The sequence below is a fragment of the Sciurus carolinensis genome, chromosome 7 (genome assembly GCF_902686445.1).
Source record: "Sciurus carolinensis chromosome 7, mSciCar1.2, whole genome shotgun sequence".
NCBI classification, from domain to species: Eukaryota; Metazoa; Chordata; class Mammalia; order Rodentia; family Sciuridae; genus Sciurus; species Sciurus carolinensis.
Window position 1 is genome coordinate 81165534 of NC_062219.1, and position 20728 is coordinate 81186261.

At 36.0% G+C, this 20728-nt stretch overlaps 1 protein-coding gene across 3 annotated transcripts in view; it reads right to left on the reverse strand.

Annotated features, from left to right (window-relative positions):
• Ttk (TTK protein kinase) overlaps positions 1-11493 on the reverse strand; it is a 38639-nt gene extending 27146 nt beyond the window's left edge. For 2 of the 3 annotated variants that reach the window (XM_047558545.1, XM_047558542.1), the window contains exons 1-10: positions 11377-11493; positions 10204-10360; positions 7478-7700; positions 6808-6914; positions 5347-5490; positions 4768-4882; positions 4546-4618; positions 4365-4459; positions 2723-2810; positions 1639-1759 (exon numbers count right to left, since the gene is read on the reverse strand). In XM_047558545.1, the coding sequence (XP_047414501.1) occupies positions 1639-1759; positions 2723-2810; positions 4365-4459; positions 4546-4618; positions 4768-4882; positions 5347-5490; positions 6808-6914; positions 7478-7700; positions 10204-10342 (1105 nt within the window). In that variant the 5' untranslated portion in view covers positions 10343-10360; positions 11377-11493. The remainder of the gene's footprint in view (positions 1-1638; positions 1760-2722; positions 2811-4364; positions 4460-4545; positions 4619-4767; positions 4883-5346; positions 5491-6807; positions 6915-7477; positions 7701-10203; positions 10361-11376) is intronic. The other variant, XM_047558543.1, reaches the window with a different exon arrangement.
• Positions 11494-20728: the final 9235 nt, after the last annotated feature.

Sequence of the window (20728 nt, forward strand, 5' to 3'; positions counted from 1 at the left end):
GAAGGAGGACAAACTCAAGGCCAGCCTCAGCAACCTAGCAAGAACTTGTCTTAAAAAAAAAAGACTAGAGATGTATCTAGCTCAATGGTAAAAAAAGAAGTATATTCAATACAATAAATACTAAATAACAATGTCAATAAAAATACTAGGTACCATAAAAGCATAGATGAGTTCCATAAACAAAGTTCATGAAGGAAGCAGACACAAGAGTAAAGACTACATTTCATTCTATGGTGTTTCAAGTCAGAAGAGTGATGACATGGAGGAAGAAAGACTGAAAGGGGATCAAGGAAGTTACTAGAGTGCTAAAAGTGTTCTGTTTTTCAACTGAAATATTAGTTACAAGTATGCATTTACTTGGAATATTGCATTGATTTAGGCAGCTTTCTGACTGCATGGTTTACTACATAATAAGGTAGATTAGGCATTCCACAAATATTCACTTTAAAATGTTAAATCAGGTGTGTAATGAGTGTTACTAACATACCAAAAAAATACAAAAATATAAAGTTTCTGCTAAATACCAGAAATAAAACTGTTCCCAATCAAAATAATGGCAAGAAAAAAAGGGACTATTCTAAGGTGACAAATAGTCTCTATTAGCCTGGGACTGAGGCTTTTCTAGGTTATTAGACTTTCAGGACTAAAACCAGAAAACCACCAGGCAAACATTAGGACAAGCCTTGCTTTGTCCCAAAGTTCTCCTTCTGCCCAATTAAAAAATTATATCTAACCTGACATTATTTATCTGGACAATGAGCATCCTATCAATGACCCTGTTTAAATACCTTTAATAATACCTGTGACTCAAAGTTATTCCCCACTTCTGTACTACCTGTCTTACAATTTTCAGCACAACTACAGTCTCATTCCTAAAATTCTTATTCTTTTTCCTAAGTTATTTCCTATATCCGAAATATTCTATTATGACAATTTCCCTGATTTAGGACTATTTTGGATTTTGTTGTTCTTGTTTGGTGCTAGGACTCAAACCCAGATCCTCAAAGGTGCTGGACAAGCAGTCTCCCACTGAGTATTATCCCTCAAAACCCACCAATTAAATGCTAACAGTCCTTAAAATTTCTTTTCCTCTTTCACAAAACATTTCCTTATTTTCCCTAAACAAAATTAGTTCCTTAAATTTCTTCCTCTGCACAAGTCTTGTAGCACTTCATTTTTGTTGCTCTCGTAACACTTAACTACATTCCACCTAGCATTATATTTAGATATATCTATATATCTCCCACAACCAAACTGCAACCTCCTTGGGACCTTGTCTTACTCATTTACATACCCCTAGAACATTTATCGCAGTACCCATGGAGTGGAAAATCAAATGTCAGATCTAAAATGAGAGGGAGAACAACTTCTGTGTCCTTTCTAGAAATCATTGTTAAACCAACTGAAAAAATAACTTAGTTCCATTTTATTTTCCCTCCTCTTTCTTTTGGGCAAACACACTTCCTTTGCTATAAGATGCAATACTTTTCATGCACTCTATGTATGCCTGAACTGAAATATAAGGTAAAGGAAGATAGATGGTTTCACATTGCAATTCTCACATTCAATCGTAATCTGCTTTCTCCAGATACAAAGTGTTCTTAAGGAAATCAAGTGTATTGATTCTGTCACTCTTACCTTCTAATTTGTTTAGAAGACTTGATTCAGTTTTATTCTTCAGGGTTATTGAGTCAGTAATAAGTTCAGAATTCTTTTCATCTGACACCAGAGGTTCCTTGGAATGGATATTTTTAACAGACTACATGGGAAAAATTTTTTCAAATACAATCCCGTAAGTAGTAATAGTAATTTGACTTATTGTTCAGTATACTAAAATCTTCTCTATGTGAAAAGATTCACAAATTCCCAACACATATTAATAGACTGAATTATTTATTAGAGCAATTGGAAGGATCATAACCATAAATTAGGCCAATTTTCTTTCAAGGGACATATTGATCAATTGTTAAAATATATTTCACATAGAAAGAGAAAGGTTATAAGGTTTGAATCCAACATACAATAAGCCTCACCAAAACCAAAAGCATTCATAAAAATTAATATTTGTATAACTCTAAGAAAGTATTTCTAAATCCAGAGACTAAACTTTTTGATACAATTATGCACTATGCTCTAAGATAGTTGGGATTAGGAAAACAAAAAACAAAAAAAAACAAAAAAACAGTATTTTAAAGCACAGATCATGAAAGAGTGGCATTATAAAGACTATAAAATTGAAAAAACTCACATTACAATGCCAGGGTCTTAAAGCACAGTAAGATTCATACTGTATCAGGAAAATAAATTTATTTCCTGTCTTTGAAGTTCATATAGAATTGTTCTGCCACATCAGAAATTTTGACCATTTGTGCCCTCACCTTGGCCCTAACATACTTTGGTTTTTGTTTAAGATGTCTTACCAGAATCACATGATTAAAGAAAACCTGGGAATAAGTTTCTCCAATTATTCCTTTAATCTGCTTCAACACATGCCTAATAAATGTTACTTCATGGTTCCCCTAAGAGATAGTTGAACCTCACTCTATCACCTTACTCTTTGAGAAACAGTCTAGGACTTCTGTACTATTTCTCATTGGTGGTCCTATATCTCCTGTTCAGGAGAAAACTATTGGAAACATATAAACTTTATATCCTTTCCCTAGAAAAATCTCCATGCTAGATCAGGTACTCTTGCTTCATATAAAGATTTAAAATGAAATACCTTTAAACTTCTTATTTCATGGGAATCATTTCCACTTAGTTTAGATGCAGGCACATTCAAATCTCGGCATTCTGATCCAGAGATCTGTCTATTCCCCATGAAAAAAACAACATTAATATTTAATTTGAAATTAATTTAAATGTATTTGTTCACTTTAAAGTTGGCTTTTTAAACAACATACATACTTTTTATAATTGGAAAAATTCCCCTTTAAAAAGTCATCATTAAATGACTGATTCTAACATAAAGGTAATTATGCTAAAAAATTATATACTCAGCAATGACAAACGTGGTAAAGAGATGATTCCCAATATCTTCATTACGTAGTAACAGCTGGTGGTAAATAAACATATGGGAAAGGAGAAATATGTAGATAAAACTACATTTCAGATGGCAAATAGCTTAAGAATGAGAACCAAGGATGAATTCTTTTGTGGGCACCTACACAGTACTTAGTATGCAGTCTCTCATAACAATATCAAGAATATGGCTGGAGTTTGGGAAGATTTTGTTTTTATTTTTTATTATTTATTTATTTTTGAATAGGAGTAGGAGAAAGTCTCCTTCATGCTTCAATGATATATTTGAAATGGAGCAGAAGATGAAATAAAGATTATGAAGCTTAACCTTGACAATCAAAATGCCCTTTTAATATTAGTATTGAGTCAAGTCCTAAATTAATTATTGAAAACACCAGTTAAAAACAATCAATTATGTTTCCCAAGTTTATCTGCAAAATGATTCTCCAGAGTACAAGGAGACTTTTCCATATAGTAGTATTACAAATGGTGGTTAATTAAGAATAAACTAGAAACACTGCTTTAGTTGAGCTAGAATATTATGTTCCTATTTCTTGTAAGGAAATAAGCACTCAAATTGAGAGAAGAAAACATATTGGATGTGATGAACAATATTTCACCATCTAACCTGTCCCCTCCACCCTTTATTTTAATTAAAGAGACAGAGGTATTACCATGCTGCCCAGGCTGGCCTGAACCTCTGGTTTCAGGGGATCCTCCTGGCTAAGGCTCCCCTGTAGTTGGGACTACGGGCATGTGCCACTGCATCCTGCCGGCAGCTCATTAACATATTCTGTCTCTTTTGTCCATGCTTGGGATTGGACCCTGAATTTTGTGCATTTTAAGTACATGCTCTACCAGAGCTACCATCAGCCTCTGACCCACTTCTTGAAGTTCTTGACTCTGAAGTAAATTAATGAACTTTCACTGATACTATTCTTCCCCTTGAACTAGCTGGAAAAGACATTTGTTCACACTTTCTACCACTGCTACAGAGACTGTCAAATGCTCTAGAAACAATCTTATCAGAGCAGTCACCTATAAGTTCTTGCTCAAATATAGGAGTTTTAACTTCATGGCTATCTGTAGCCTTTTAAGCTTCATGTTAATACTTTTTCTAACATGTTTCCTACTTTTTAATAATTCCTTTATTAATATTTTTAATGAGTGAAAAGGCCAAAACAAATTCATTTTCTCTTAAGGAGACAGAATAAAAACTCAGTAACTCCTAATACTGAAGAAAAACTTAATCCCAATTACTATTGCTAACAAAAAACTTCAAGACCATTCTGCCATCAATCTTTAAATATAAACAAATTAAAAAAGTTAAAACTCAAACATACCTTTTTGTAAAACTTGGCACAGCTGAACCGTCTGTCTTCACATGATAATCTGGGCTACTTAGAAGGTTAACTGGGACTCTTCCAAATGGGCATGACTAAAAATGTTTTGAAAAATTAAGTAACCAACAGGGAAATAAAGCCTTCACTATCACCTTATCAAAGCAGATCAAAAATAACTTACCCGTTTAGTTTTGTTAGTTTGTTTCAGGGGATTTCGCCGACCTATTTCTCCATCTTGTGGGGGTATATTCTCTCTAAGTGAAAAGAAAATATCCCTAATTTTTCAAATATTAATATGTATTCCCACTTTTTGCTAAACATTGTTATCATACTTACATGAAAACATGTATGTAGGTATAGTTATGTAAGTCTGAGCATGTAAAAACTGATTCAGTTTTCTTACCCATACAAAAACCTGGCTTTAGTGGCCTGTCCTCTGGAATCACAACTAATGTTCTTATTCTGTAAATGTCCAAGCGAATTGGTGAATGATTCTTGAGAGGTTAGTACTGTAGATGCTGTAAAAATTACAAAATTATGATTAAATTAGACAAACATGTGAATACATAAAAAAGTAATTTCACAAAGACTATTTAAAAAGTCAATTTGTAATATATATTTGCCCCCATGTAAGATATATAGACAAGAAGATGTTATCAAGATTATTCTAACCACCTCTTCAAATTCTCTTTAAGTATATAACTGTCTTTACAAGTTAAAAGAACATTCTCTATTTCTAAAAGCAAAAATGCAGTCTCTTACTTATTATCAAGTTATTTTTAATGTGTTACCAATGAAATTTTGATTAATATAAAAAGATAAATTTCAACAAGTAGTAAATACCTTTTTACTTCTAAAAGTTTCATCTTCTTTACCGCTGCAATTTAATCTTTATATTTCAATCCTTTTCTATAAAATATCATTTGGAACCTTTAATTTACAGTACTACCTACCCAGAAATGCATTAGCACACAATAGTTACCTGATAAACTCTTCTTTTCCTCCTCTGAAAGTAGATGCCTTTTTTGGAGATTTAAATTACATATGGCAATTTCCAGCATCTCTAGTGGTACTGCTCCACTTTCAACAGCTTTATGAAGAAGTTGTTTACTTTTTTTGAAATTGCCTAACAAAGAAAAAATGATTGTCATATTATGCAGTTGTCTTTACCCCCTAACCCCAGATATTATTTATTCATTAAGACATCCAAAACTATTTCCTCCAAGACTCATGCACTTTATTTCAGAGGCAAATAAGTAATCTCTCACTTCTCATGAATATAATGAACTTTTCTGATAAGAATTCAAGTTTAAATAATTTTATTGGATAATATACAACTGACGTTACTGTGTATTAGTTTATCATTGCCATCCATTTTCAAATTAAGTTTAATGAAGTAGAACAAAAGAGGACATAAAGGCCAATTATAGCAGTTAGAAACTGGAGGAAATGATAGATGTTCAAGTAGTCCTAAGAGCACACCATTTAAATATAATTCACAATAACACTTAGTAATTAAGGAATGGTTGACATCTTTTGCTAAAAGGACTCTTTCATCAAAAGAGTTTGTGTAAAAACAATGTAATGATAAAGGTTAACCATTAGCTATCAGACTTAACTATTCAACTTATCCTAGCATTTGATTTATAAATATTAAATGTATACATAATGTATCTTTCAATGTTATCAACCTTTATGGGAGCCATTAAACTATGATGCTTTGCACTTGACAAGATGATTTAGATACCCTCTAGTTTTTACAGTCTACAAATTTTAAAAAATATGAACACACTTGCTATTGGTTAAATCTGCACATTTATTGAGAATAGAGGTAGAATTTCATGTAATTGGGTATGTTAGGACAGCAAAAAGACAGAAAGCTTTCATTAAGAATTAGTAATTTGAGAACTTAATAATTTAGGTCATAGACCACTCCCCCATGAGAATGTGATATAAATTAAGGAAATTTTCTCCACCTCTAAAAAAACACATGCATACCAGACCATGCATAAGATTTGAGATGTTGCATGTTTCCTGATAGCCTAACAACACTGCTCAGAATCATCACCATTTTTATCTTGAGGAGAAAAGACTAAGGAATGGTCAGGCTAAAAATATTTAAGGAAAACAGATGTCCTGGTCCTATTCAAAAGGTCCAGACTATGAAGAATTATGCAAGCAAAAGTGATGCTTTTATAGCAGTTTATTTTTTAAAGAACTATCAATTAAATGTTAGCTGTTTTAACATATACTCTAGTGCTATGAAATCATAATTTAAGAAAATCTTACCTAAGTTCTAGGTTAAATGTTTTATGTCCTTCATTCTACAAATACTCAGTGAAGAAGCTACTTTCCTTTAGATGTTTTATGATTTAATCTTAGGATTTGTTACAATAGGATGTTATCTTTTACTTAAAATTTGGATTTGACATTTTCAGATTACCTTGAGACAGTTCAAATTGTGCAAAAGATATATGCACAAAAGCAAATTTCTTGCAGTTTTCTCTGGCCATTTGAAAGTAGTCCCGTGCATCATCTGGCTCTTGAATACTGTAATAAAAGATCAGAGTCAAAGCAAAACAAAAACAAAAGGTCACAGCTACTTAAATATGATAATTTTTCAATGTTTTCCATGGGACATTGCTTTTTTTCTGCCTGTAAAATTAAATACTAATTTTAAAAAAATCTTTTGAGACAGAGCCTTAAATACGAATTTTTTTGGAGTATGTCCATAGTGAAGGGAGTTTACAGTACTCTCTTATTAATTAAAATAAAAAATATTTGGTCAAAGTATTAATTTGACAGGTTTTCATTTTCCCTCTTTACAATGTAGTTACATATTGTGTAATATAGTTATTTAAATGTAGTTAAAGGCTATGTGTCATGGCCCACACCTCAACTTGGAAAGTTGAGGCAGGAGGATGTAACTTGAAGGCCAGCCTTGGCAGTTAATGAAACCTTGTTTCAAATAAAACAACAAGAGGTCTGCAAATGTAGCTCAGTGATAGAATGCTTGCCTAGCCTATGTGAAGCCCTGGGTCCTGCAAAATAAATAAATAAATCATCATCATCACCACCATCATCATCCTCATCATCAAAATTCGTATACTTACGCTTTTAATTCAGCAAATCTCACTTGAATTCGAGCAAAACTCTCATTTTGGCCATATTTATCTGGAGGAAGTGCTTCAATGGCTTGACTGTAACGACCAATCAATTTATTTAAAAGAGCATCATTCAGGGGTGCACTGTTTTTCTCCAGTTTGAGCAAGAAATTCAACCAGTCCTCTGGGTTATTTGCCATCATCATAATTTGGTTAACAGTTCCAGAGTTATCTGAATAAAGAGAACAAAATATATCACAACAGAGATGGTCATTAAACAATACTGAATTGCATTTTTCCTTCAGATTATAATTAGGCATTTATACCATCGGTATCAATGTACATAAATTTCTTGTTAATACTTTTTTAGGATTGTAACAATTCATAATGGGAAATTCTCTTAGATGTAACTCATTAAAAATTCAGCTTATTGGGGCTGGGGTTGTGGCTCAGTGGTAGAGCGCTTGCCTAGCCTGAGTGATTCAATTCTCAGGACCACATATAAATAAATAAAATAAAGTTACATCAACAAGTAAAAAAAATTAAAAATTCAGATTATTGTTCTGTTCTTGACACAACTTTCTTGACCACTTTGCTCATTCAACATTTTTTCCACATAACTCAAAACTTACTTGTAAAACAAAGAAACCAGCTTTACAAGAAACTGATGTGGTCATTTTCTTCTTCCTCCAAGTTACCTACATTTCTCCTAGGGGTTCTATTAATTTCCTGTTTTCACCAAAACATCATTACCCTGGTCTAGATTTTCAGAACTCAATAGGACTTCTTGTGGCTGCCATATTCTATGGAACCCAAATCTACAGAAATAGCAAATATAATCTTCAAATATAATTTTCACACTGTATTTTTTACCTAATTTAGTGTTGGTTGTTTTAGATAACCTGAATTTCACTCTCCTAGTCAGGATATTTTAGTAATTACTAAGCATTATTAAACTTAGATTTCCCAGAGAAACCACTAGTCCTTGAAAGTGTAAGTTAATGTCAACAAAGCCTAAAATCTTTACTTTTGTAAACAAAATTACTGCTTTTTACTATAGTGTTCCAGACTTAGTGATACATGCCTATAATCCCAGGAACTCTGGAGGTTGAGGCAGGAGGATCACAAGTTCAAGGTCAGCCTGGCCTAAGTGGGAGCCCATCATAAAATAAAAAATAAGGGCTTGGGGATACTGTTTGGTGGTAGAGCACTTGCCTGACATGCATGAGTCCCTGGGTTTTATCCACAGCACTGAAAAAATAATAAAGTAAAAAACCAAAAATGGATAGGGGTGTGACTCAGTGGTAGAGCACCCCTGTGTTCAATCCCCAGTGTCACAAATAAATAAGTAAATAAAAAAGAACATAGGGCATTCATAACTTTGCTTTTTTCATTTTAAGTTTAACCTGGTCTTATCTTAATTTTCCAGTTTTATCTTCTGTTGTTTTCCTAACAAATTAGTCTGTTATGTCTAACTAGCATTTTGCTGTCTATAGGCTTTGTATTCCTTAGGCTTCTGAATACATTCTTTCTCTATTCAACACATAGAGCATCTGTTATCTTTATCATGCTAATAGTCATATAATGGCTGGCCTGCATTATAATGTAGCACAGTGAATGCATAATTCTCATTTAGAAAGAAACCAAGGTTTTACGCATCTGGGATCTTTCCTCAAAATTTAGCATATTTTTGCTTCACCACTTCATAATGTTGTGTGTTTACACTTTTGAGTAAGCTAAGGATCAGTGAAATTTAAAGCAAGTATTCGACTTCCTCATTATACAAGCTTGTTAGTGCTAGACGTGATAAATTAATATTTTATTGACTACTTGACACCAAAAATTATTATTTTTTTGGTTGTTTCAAAATAAGAAGTCTGCCAAAATGACTAGATCACAGATTCTTTCACCATTTAATGGTTACTACTGATCTAGCAAACATTTAAAAGTCACTATTCAAATGAATACCATCATTTGCAATATAGTAAAGAATCAGGCAGTAAGTTAATACTTTCTGAAGGACAGCTGGTCTAGCATATAGAAGAGACATTAGGGAAGCTACTGTGGCTGGAACTGAGGCTAAGAAAGAATAAGAAAAAAGGACCAGAGGAGTAATAGAAGATTCTTCAAATCAAAAATTGAGTGTTTGACGTTAAATTGATACCTAACTTTATTAAGATTGGTAAAGCTTCCTCAGTTCACAGAAAAAAGGGAATGAAAAAAATGGCATTTCTTGCCAGGTGCAGTGGTGCCACTCTATAATCCCAGCAGCTCCAGATGCTGAGGCAGAAGGATCACAAGTTCAAAGCCAGCCACTGACTTCACAAGGCCCTAGGTAACTTAATAAGACCCTGTCTCATTAATATAAATAATAAAAAGGGCTGGGGATGTGGCTCAGCACCCCTGGGTTCAATTCCCGGAACCAAAAAAAAAAAAAAAAAAAGGCAGATCTATTTTTCGGTAGGCATGCCAACAGAAACTGTTGGCAATAAAAAAGTTAAGAAAACTACCCCTGAGCACACTAATAAATGATGTTTTATTTATTTTTTTAAGAAAGCAAAAAATTATTTGGAATATTTCCAGGCACAGGATAAAAATATAAAGAAAATATAGTACCTCTAATGAGTGAACACTAATTACTGAGAAAATTACATTATGTTAAAATACAGTGAGTGATTAACATCTCATTTCTTTACCTGAAAAAAACATTCTTTAAAAAAAAAAAAAAAACTCACCTGTAGTATCAGCAGAGATTTTATTCAAACTTAGCTCATCAGTAAGGTCTTCATTTTTAAATTTATTTTTAATATCTCTCACTTTGTTCATTATGGAATCAATTGTCAATTCTCTGCCATTCAAATCCTCAGCATCCATTTCTAAGTTTCAACTAGCCTTTCAGAACCCAGAAAAAAAAAAAAGCATTAGTTTTGAGGACACATTTAATGCTGCTATTATTCAAACAATGGACATGGCTTTGTAATTTATCCAGAAAGGTTTCAATAGGCCAAGCACACCTTTTTTTCCCTATATTACTTAGTGAAGTTACACACTGAAATCATAGCACAACACAAAGCTGGTTGTCTCCTTTTAAACTTTCTATTTTTCTTTTGTGCACTGAATGCCTTCCTTTTTCTAGAATGACTTTCTCTGGGCCATCTGAAAATTTCATCCTTTATTAAAAAATATGACCAAGTGTTTCCTTGGATTGTGGCAGTGATCAAAAGAATCCTTTCGGTAATGAGATTAACAGTTCTTTTTTTCACATGCATTGTGAGTTAATCTTTATACTGAATATGCTTTCACAGCAGAATATGAACATCGCAGCCCTTTAATGATAACTGAGATTTAGCAGATTTGTTCTTGTGTATATCTGGCAATAGGACTTGCTACCTTAATCATTCTAAGACAAGAATCGAAGTCACTATTATAGTATTGCTCATCTGCATGATGGTTTGGGATCAACAAAGTGCAGTCTTCTCTTCCTGTCAATCTCATCTTTGTGATTTTCAAATATTAATCCAGTCACTCAGGTCACTAACAGTACTGCCACCCTATCCTCGAGTTTAACAATAAAAAGGGGCGACAAACTAAGCAGCAAGATATCAACTGCCTCTGTAGTCAGATTTGAAAGTCAACTATCAGAATACTGTCACAATCTCCTCCCAGTTCTAAGGAAAGCAGACGAGAGGACTGTATTTTGAGGAATGTGTCCGGTGTAGGTGCCCCGCCAGGGCCTCTTTCCGGCGAGGTCTACACCCACTTTTTACTCAACACTCTTCCGTATCACCCCACCCTCTAGATCGTCTGAGGCTTGGAAACCTATCCTTTCCCTCCAGCTCTTTCAGCCCCGCCCCACGTCGTCTACTCAGTTCTGGGCCTCCCTGGTCTCGCTCCCACTTTTCACCGACCTGCGCCGCTAACGAGCTCACACACCGGACGCCGCCGTTTCTTGGTGAGTCCGCGAGGCAGAACTCGCCTCCAGGAAGCAAAGTTGTAGAGAAGAAAAGATGGAATCCAACTCGCTCTCCGCAAACACGTTTGAATTTCTCCGCCGCTACCGCCGTGACCTCGTATTGGTCACGGCTACTCACGTGATAGCGTCTGACGTAATTGCTCCTACGCGTCGGCCCCGCCTCTACCCTGCGTCTTTAAGCCCCGCCTGGGAGAGTCCTAGGCCCTGGGCCCTGAGCTAACTTCTCCGACCCTGGGCCACCTGAGTGGCACTTGCAGTGGTGGGGTGCTAGAGCCGGGCAGGTGCTCCATGGTCACCTGTCGGCTTGCTTTCTTGTTCTTTCTGGTTTAACCAGGCCGAATTTCTGCCAAGGAGTAGTCACTCCTGGGCCGAGCTGGCCAGTGAAAGGAAAGTGGGGGCGGGGACGACTGTTCCCAGCTCCAGTAACTAAAAGATGTAAGTAAGGTGGGTCCGCCCTTCACCCCCCACCCCTGCGTCCTCCTTGCCCAGGCTTAGGGAGGACGTAATGCGAAAGGATTTTTCACCTTCAGTCGTGTAGCCAGCTAAAGAATCTCTTTGCTTTTGATCCTTGAGCTTCCGTTTATGCCCTCCCTTGCCTCTTCTTCAAGACAAGACCCTTCCCTTTGTCAAAAGTCTGCATAGACCTTGGCAGTCGTCACCGCCCTGCTTACACTCGCTTTATCAGTCCTCCTCCCTTCGAGACTTTTCTACTTAAGGTCTCACTGCTCCGCTGCTAAGTGGCTTTGAGGTTCAGGGCAACGGTTATCTCCCCATCTTTGAAAAGAGAGATGTCTCTGTTGTGCCAAAATCATAACATGTGCTCTGTGGTAGGATTGGTTGGTTGATTTTGTGTATGTGTAGGAAACTAACTGCAGCTGTCATTTGTTAACAGTCATCCCCAGCCAGCTTGAATTTTCTTCATCCTCTCCCTCCTCCGTACCGGGAGTTGAACCCAGGGACGCTCTACCACTGAGCTACATCCCCAACCCTTTTTATTTATTTTATTTTTAAAGAACAGACATTTCTATTTAAAAATAAATAAACATTTTTATTTTTATTTACATTTTTAAATACTGAGTCTTCAAAATCCACTCTTAAATCGTCAGGCAATCCTTGAACTTGGTATCCTCCTGCTTCAGCTTCCCAAATCGTTAGCTACTGCATCTAGCTGTCTTCATCCCTTTACCGTATTTTCCCATATTTGTTGGCTATACATTTTTGCTTCAGCAAAGCAAAATGATTTACTATCCCATGGTTTGCATAACATTTACTTTATTTGAAAGGAGTTTATTACCAACAGTTCTTACTGGTGGGACCTAATCTCAAAGTGTGCATTTTTCCTGAAAATACTGCTCTCCTGGTGAATAACTTCATTCTAACATTTATGTGCAGTCACTACTTTGGTGACCTCCAGTCTTACATCTTTAAAAATACCATCTATATATTGACTCCAAAATGTTTATCTCCTGCTGAGTTCTCTCTCCTGAAGTACATCTTCACACATCCATTGCCTACTTAACATCCTCACTTAAATATATCATAGGCATATTAAACTCAAAATGTCCAAAACTGAGCCCCTATTCTTTCTCAAATCTGCTTCTTACAAAATCTCTGTCATTACTCCAATTTTTTAGGCCCCAAACCTTTGTGTCATCTCTGACCCCATATCCAATTCATGAGCAGACTGAATCAAGTCTTACCACAAGATTTTCTGGAATGCTACCACTTCTCCCACCTCCACAGCTGCCACTCCAGTACAAGGTACCTTCATCATTTACCTAAATTACTCCAGGGGCCCCCTGGCTGGTCTCCCAGCTTCTGCCTTTGCCTTGCTTCAGTTTATTCTCCTCCACAGCAGAGCAATCGTAAATCAGATCATGTTACCTCTGTGCTCAAAACTAGTGCTCCCTATGTAGCTCAGAATAAAGAACAAAAGTCCCTATAATGATCTAGAATTGTGTGTTCAATATACCATATAAGCTACCCATGGTTATTGAGTGCTTGAATGTGTCCAATGCCACTGAGAAATTAAATTTTTAATCTTAATCAAAATCTTAATTAAATCTTAATATTTAGTATAGTTATTGGAAAACTTTTTTAAAAATGTTTTTGTATTTGTAGGTGGACAGCATGTCTTTATTTTGTTTATTTTTATGTGGTGTTAAGGATCAAATCCAGTGCCTGACATACGCTACGCAAACGCTCTGCCACTGATGTACAGCTACAGCCCCAGCCCCTAGTTATTGAAAAACTTAAGTACTTTTAAATTTTCTTTTTGCTTTGTAAATTTTATGAGATCTTAGTGCAGATAGTGTTCCAATAAAAGTATATGCTTTTGATATGCACTGTATCACATACAGAGTAGATTTTGAAAATTTAGTATTAAAAGATGTAAAACATACTTATTTTTAAGATATTGGTTATAACTTGAAGTGAAATTTTTGCTGTATTAATTTAAAATATTAAAATTAATATCACTGTCATACACAGTTGACTAAGGAGACATGACAACTAAATGCCCTGCTATCATGGACTGAATCCTGGACAGAAAGTACACATTATGAAAAAAAACTGCAAAATCAAATAAAGTTTAAAGTTTAGTTAATAGTGACATGCCAGTGTTGATTTCTTGGTTTTGCCTAATGTACCACAGTAATATAAAATCTTAACAATAGGGAAAAGGAGAGGTACATAGCAACCATCTGTGCTACCTTTGCAATTTTTATAAATCAAAAAAATTCCAAAATAAAAAGTTTATGAAAATTTAATCTCATCTTTTTTTTTTAACTTTTCAATATGGCTAATGGAAAAGTTTAAAATTTACTTATATGGCTTATATTTCCATAGAACTGTGATGATCCACAAATCCTATGATTTTATCTGATTTATTTAATTATCGCGTCTCTTTATTATTCTCCACGTGACTAGAATGTAAACTCTATAGGTGCAGGAATTTTTATCTACTTTGTTCATCACAGTATCCGTAGTGCTGGTACATTGTGATACTTGACAGATGTTAGCTAAATCCTAACGTTTACAACTTCTGGAGTATTTGAGAATTTTATTTCCTTTAATATGCTTTTGTAGTTGTACAAAAATTGTTTTTTTTTTATTAAAGCCACCTTCATCTGAAAGTGAATAAACTGACTTATTTTCAGAGTCAAGTCTTTACAAAACAATTCACCAACAGATTATGCCTTTTTTTTAAGATGGAAATTTTCATATTTCTGTCACAAAATATAAATTTGGATTCTATAACTTTGCTATTGTATATCACTTTTCGTTCACCTTTGTCTATCTTCTGTAAGCACAAAGTTATCAAACCATAAAAGAATACAACAAAACAAAACAATGCAAAATACCCTCTGGTCCTGATTTTAATGTCATCCTTAAACTGCCCCTGCTCTTTTTTGTAGTGTTTGTGGCTCATTCTATCTTACCTGCTAATGCAGTTTTCCATTTCTTTGAAAAATTCACATTCCCCCAGTATTTCTGGGAGTTCTTACAGTTTTTAAGATGTATTCATGTACAGGAACATGCAGCTTCTAAATAGTACTATAATTCTTTTCATAAATTATTTTTCTCTGGGTTCAATTGGGTTTGCAGGACATATCTGTCATTTTCCCCATTGCACAACTATTTTTAAGACTATTAAATCCCAGTTTGGAGGTGTGTAAAGTTATCAATATAGGGTTGACTCTAGTGTGAAAAGAAGTGCAATGTAAGTTTGACCTCCATGAACCTCATGGGAGGTTCAGTAGCTAGATAGCTAATCTTGATAAGGAAATCCTCCAGAGAGAAGAGGAGACAAAAGCCCATTGTATCTAGAAGTGTCCCATCTTTTTTACTTTAGTAGGCAGGAGTTGAGATACTTAAGTCAATACAGAGATGTCATTTATCAGTGTATAGAGTGAACTTTGTGGTAGATCACTGAGTAGTGCTACTTGACCTTTTCCCAGGATCAGATCTAAGACACCTATTTTGAGTTATTTCAGAATAGGGTGGAAAGAGTTGTTGGAAAACAAGAAGGAAAAACAAGAAGGAAAAAATTTCTCAGATCATCATGGGCCCCTGCTTAAAGCATAAATTGTCTTTATAGTAACTTAGATGGGAAGCCATGTTCCCTACCAAAGTCTCTAAGGCCCTGATAACTCAGACCCATTTTAATTCTCTAGGCTCATCTCATTCTACTTTTTCTCTTTCTTCATTAAGCTCTAGCTCACTGGCCTTCACCCAGTTCCTTGAACACAGTGAAATTTTTCCTGCCTAAGGGCCCTTCATTTGTCATTTCTGCCTGTAACACCAGGTCTTTCTGCCAGGTCTTTAGTGGTTGGCCCTTTTCTACCTTTTAAGTGCCTGTTCAAATGTCACGTCTTCAAGGAGGCCTTGCATAACTACCTTACCTAAGGTAACCCCCAGTTTCCTTCCAGTTGTTCTTCACCATATTATCATGCTTTATTCCCTTCATAGTTTTTATCAGATTTTGTTCATTTATTTATTTATGTATTTATTATGTGTTTCCCCTTACCATGAGATCCTTGCTTACTTTTCCATCATATACCCAAAACATGGAATGGCATCTAGCATATTGTAGGTAGTTAACACAAATTGTTGAATGAATGAATCAGTTTGTATGTCTTATGCACCAGGCTCTGAGTTCTGTAAGAACTGGCTCAAGGTCTGTTTAATCATTACTACACAGAGAATGCATTCAATGAACATGTGGTGAATAAAAATTAAGGAAAAAATAAGTCAAGTTACAAAGCGAGGAACATGTAAAAACCTAAGGTCAGACCCTTTTGATCAGATAGTAATTAATTATGGTAACATTGTTCATCTGTGGGTTTAATGAACCTGCATCTAACTTTGAGAGACCTATTGAACACTAATGAAATACAAGTAGCCTGAGATCTCACCAACCTGTAGGTGCATTCAGGGTGATGTGAAGATTACCCAGGATTCAGGGCTTATTTTCCCTCTCTGAATAATGCTGGTCCTCAGCCCCTAAGATGTTCCCATTTGGGATTTGTGAGAGTCCCTACAGAGTTAGCCATACTAATGCTTCCATTGCCTTGTAGACATCACATTGTCCTCCAAAGATCATCACTGCTTCCCAGGTCTGGTTCCTGCAAGCATCTCATTCTTTAGCAAAACCTGTTGCTACTTCATTGACTATAAAGAACTTTGCCACACTCCGTGTGTGCCTTAAAGGTTCACAGTAACAAAGCGTGGTGATCTGTGGCAAATTGGAGGTTACCTCTGTTAAATGGACATAAAAACATGTTTCCACATTTGGGTGATAAGTTTAGCCCATAGTAGCTTCCATATGTAAGGAACTGAAATGTCGCTTAAAGTAGAAATAAGTGAAGCAACTGAGTCTCAGTTAACTGAGCAACTGATTACAGGCTGCCAATTGATCCTACTGATCATTTCCATAGGAGGAAAATATTATCTGCAGCCAATTAGTTGTTTCTCATGTCCTTTTCTCTTACTGTAAATATAACCTGTACATGTGGTAGAGTGGGGCATTCTGAACCATCTTTGGTCCAGAATATTGTACTGTTCTAGAATATTTTCCTTGCTCAATTATACTTTAACTGGTCTTTTTCTTTTAACACCTCTCTCCCCTTTGTAACCTTAGATCTGAGGGCTTGAAAACAATGCAAATTGCATGTACATGTGACTTAATGTTTTCTAGAGTGCGCAGTGAATGCTTTTCCCATTTTTACTTGCACCTTCACTTTGTCTAGCACCCAAACATGAATATATGGGGCTGGACCATCACAAAGTTACCTTCAGAAGCTATTTTTCTCCTCTGATGACTAAAGGGGTATTACTAAGGAGTCTGTGCCACCTCCTTCTGTCCTTGATAAGCTCTCTCTCATCAGACTCTTCAGTTAACCTGGGTCAGATTACAGTTTGCCCCAAATGCCTCATAGCCCAAGCAGGAGACAAAGCTCAAGCTCCTTTCTATGGGCTCTTCAAGCCCCAGATAAACATGCTGGTTTCACAAATTCCCCAGACATGCTCAGACAGGACTGTACCTGCAGGAGCTTTAGCCTAGGCTCAAACACAAACTGTGCTATCCTGATGCACAAGAAAGTCTTCAAATGAACTCAGCAGTGACAAGCTTCAAATCACATAAAGCCACCTCACACCCTTGGCAATAAAGACACCAGCAGCAACAGAGGACTTGAGGTGGCAGTAAGAGCAACTTAAAGGCCACAGAAGACAACCACCCCACAGGATACTCTATGAAAATCAGTGCAAAATTTGAACTTCCACCAATTCTGTTGAATTCTTTCAAGATACCCCTTAAACTAGGAACACAGGTTACTTGTTAATGTAAAAGGTTATAGGTTAGACGACTATATACATCATTAAAATAGTTGGTAAGTTTGGATGATAGGATCGCGTTGCTTTTTCTAAATAAAATCTATATATTTAATTCACAGTTAAAGGACAAGGAAAAGTAGTGAAAATTGCTGTTAAGTATTTGTGATATAATTGTCCTTGGATCATCAGCATAGCAATATCCTCTGCTTCAAGCCAAGAATTAATAATTAATTCTAATCCCTCAGTGAATTTGTGTGTTAAAAGTCATAACATAGAAATAGTAGGTTGGGTGCTGTAGCATGCATCTGTAGTCCTGGGAACTAGGGAGGCTGAGGCAGGAGGATCACTTGAGGCCAGGAGTTCAGAGCCAGCCTGGGGAACATAGCAAGACCCTGTTTCAAAAACAAAGAAAGAGCAGACTCTCAGTTCACAAATTCAAAGGTGCAAGAACTATCATACTTGTTAATAACCTATAAATCACCTGAAATCCAACTCCCCATTCTAACAGGCTGCTGGGAAATTCAGTAGCTCCACCCATCCAAAGCTATTCCTTGTACCTTGTGTTCACTAAGGTTTGGGAGGGCCCCAGCCACTAATCCTTTGCTCACACTAGTTTCTGCTGAAGTGCCAGAACATCTCCAGGAGCTCTGCGACTGCTGTTCACATTCAGTGCACTGAAATCATCAGCAAGGCTGTTAGTACCTGAGCTAAGGGTGTGACCTTCTGAAAGCCCCCAGAAAAAAAAAATTATCTTTTCAGTGTATCTTCTATGAGCATCCTGAACTAGTTTGATATGTGAAAACATAAGACTCAAAGACTTTCCTCACTTAGCTATAAGAAATACATTCTTTTATTCTAACATTAGGGCCTGAAGTTTCCTTTTTACATAATGAAATGTGCATCTTTTAGTCATAGGCAAACTGTCCTAATGCTTTCTTATTTTTTTTTCCTGTTTCAAAGTTACATATGAATTTAGTTCACTTTGAGTGCACAGGTGCAGCAAGGCATTTCTCTAGGGTGGAGGACAGAAGTAACCCACACACAGTCTCTTGCACAACATGGTCTGATTAGAGCTCCACTTGCACCATGGAGACCCAGGATAGTGAGTGAGGCACCTGTCAGAGGCTCACTCCCTGCTTTATCTGATAGGGCAAGGTTGTGCAGGGAGTGTCCAGCAGCCTGACTAGTCCTGTCAGAATCCACAGAGGCTCCTTCCCCACTGACACTGTAGATGAGTGCAGGATGGGGGTGTACAGAAGAAAAGCAGGCACCAGTAAAATGCTTACATTTATTTTGACAATATAGTTCTCTTATAGAAAAAAAAATCAAAAGAGAAGTAAAGGGCTGGGTGCAGTGGCATATGCCTGTAATCCCAGCATCTAGGGGGCCAAGGCAAAAGGATTACCTATTCAAAACCAGTCTCAGTAACTTAGGGAGGCACTAAGCAACACAGTGAGACCCTGTCTCTAAATGAAATATGAAAAAGAACTTGGGATGTGGCTTAGTGGATAAGCACTCCTGGGTTCAATTACTGGTACAAAAGCAGAGAGAGGTAGGGTGGGGGGAAGAGAGAGGGCAGGAGGGAGAGAGAAAAGGGTAATAGGATTTCAAAAGGAAAACACAGCATCCCTATGAATGAGTGAAATTGATGAGATTTTTTTTAAAAAAGGAAGTTCTCTGGAATAGTACTTTAATTGATATTTGATTTTGGTGATTTAGAATTCTGAATTATTTGAGAAAGAAATATAACTTCTATATAATCACATCAAATAGACCCATGTCAAGGTAAAATAATAGTAATTCCTGAAGGAAATATTACAGATTGAAACAAAATGACAATATTTTATATTTGCAAACCACTTTAAAGTATTTAGAGTACTGTCACGTAAATGGTTTCATTCTCTCCTCATACACGTTTATGAGATAGGCAACAGTTTTCTTTCCCCCATCATTTTGCAGGTAGGACACTGAAACCTAGACCAGTCTAGTGACTTGCCCTGGGTTGTATGGTGGGGAATAGTGCTTTGAACGTTTGCTTCTTAATCCATTTTTTATTTCTGATAGAAGATCATCCATAGCTCTTCAGATTCTGTCATTGAAAATAGCTGTTAATTTCCAGAGATGGATAAAGCTTGTCCATAGACAGATGTAATTCACAGTACATGCTGGATTGATGTATTTTATGGCAGTCCTTTTTCAGGTACTATTAAAATAATATGGGAATAAATCTAATGAACAACTCAGCTCACAATTTTCCTTTGGATTCTCCAAGAGATTTACTCTCTAATCATAGTTTAGTTGCCAGATATATCTTTTGAAGAGTATCATTTCTACCTACTCCACCCTTTGACCCAGTTTCTATCAAAAGTTGGCACCACAGCTGTTATACTGCACATATTGCAGAAGCTTTGTACTTGCTTTAAATTTGCCTCAGCAATTTTCAGACTATGTAGCTCACTCTAGCAAGGGCAGAAGTAGGGAAACATGAAAAGACATTGTCAGTCTCATTCTCTTCCCCACTTATTTCCTAGATTCATCCCTTTGTACTGAGGCCAAGGAGTAAATATGCAGATGATACAGGCTAGAGACTCTATTGTGGTTTGCACAGACCTTGAAAGGCTATACAAACATTGTCAGCTCTGAAGTATCCCCAGAAGCCATGGAAGCTTCAAATGTGATGCAACTCCATGAAGAATATCTTATTTAACTTAGAACTTTCTGGTTACCCTAGGTCTCCTTTCTGATCAGGAGCTAACATTTGTGAGATCCAGGGTGAGATTACAAATAGAGAACCACATACCATTTGTTTAAATATTTAAATGTCAGATTAACAAGCTGTAAGATAAAATATGTTCTCTTCTCTTAATGCAACAATAGTGCATCCAAAATAACAAAATTAAATATATGTTTAAAACTGTGGTTTTGTTACTGATATTTGGTGAAATATAAAA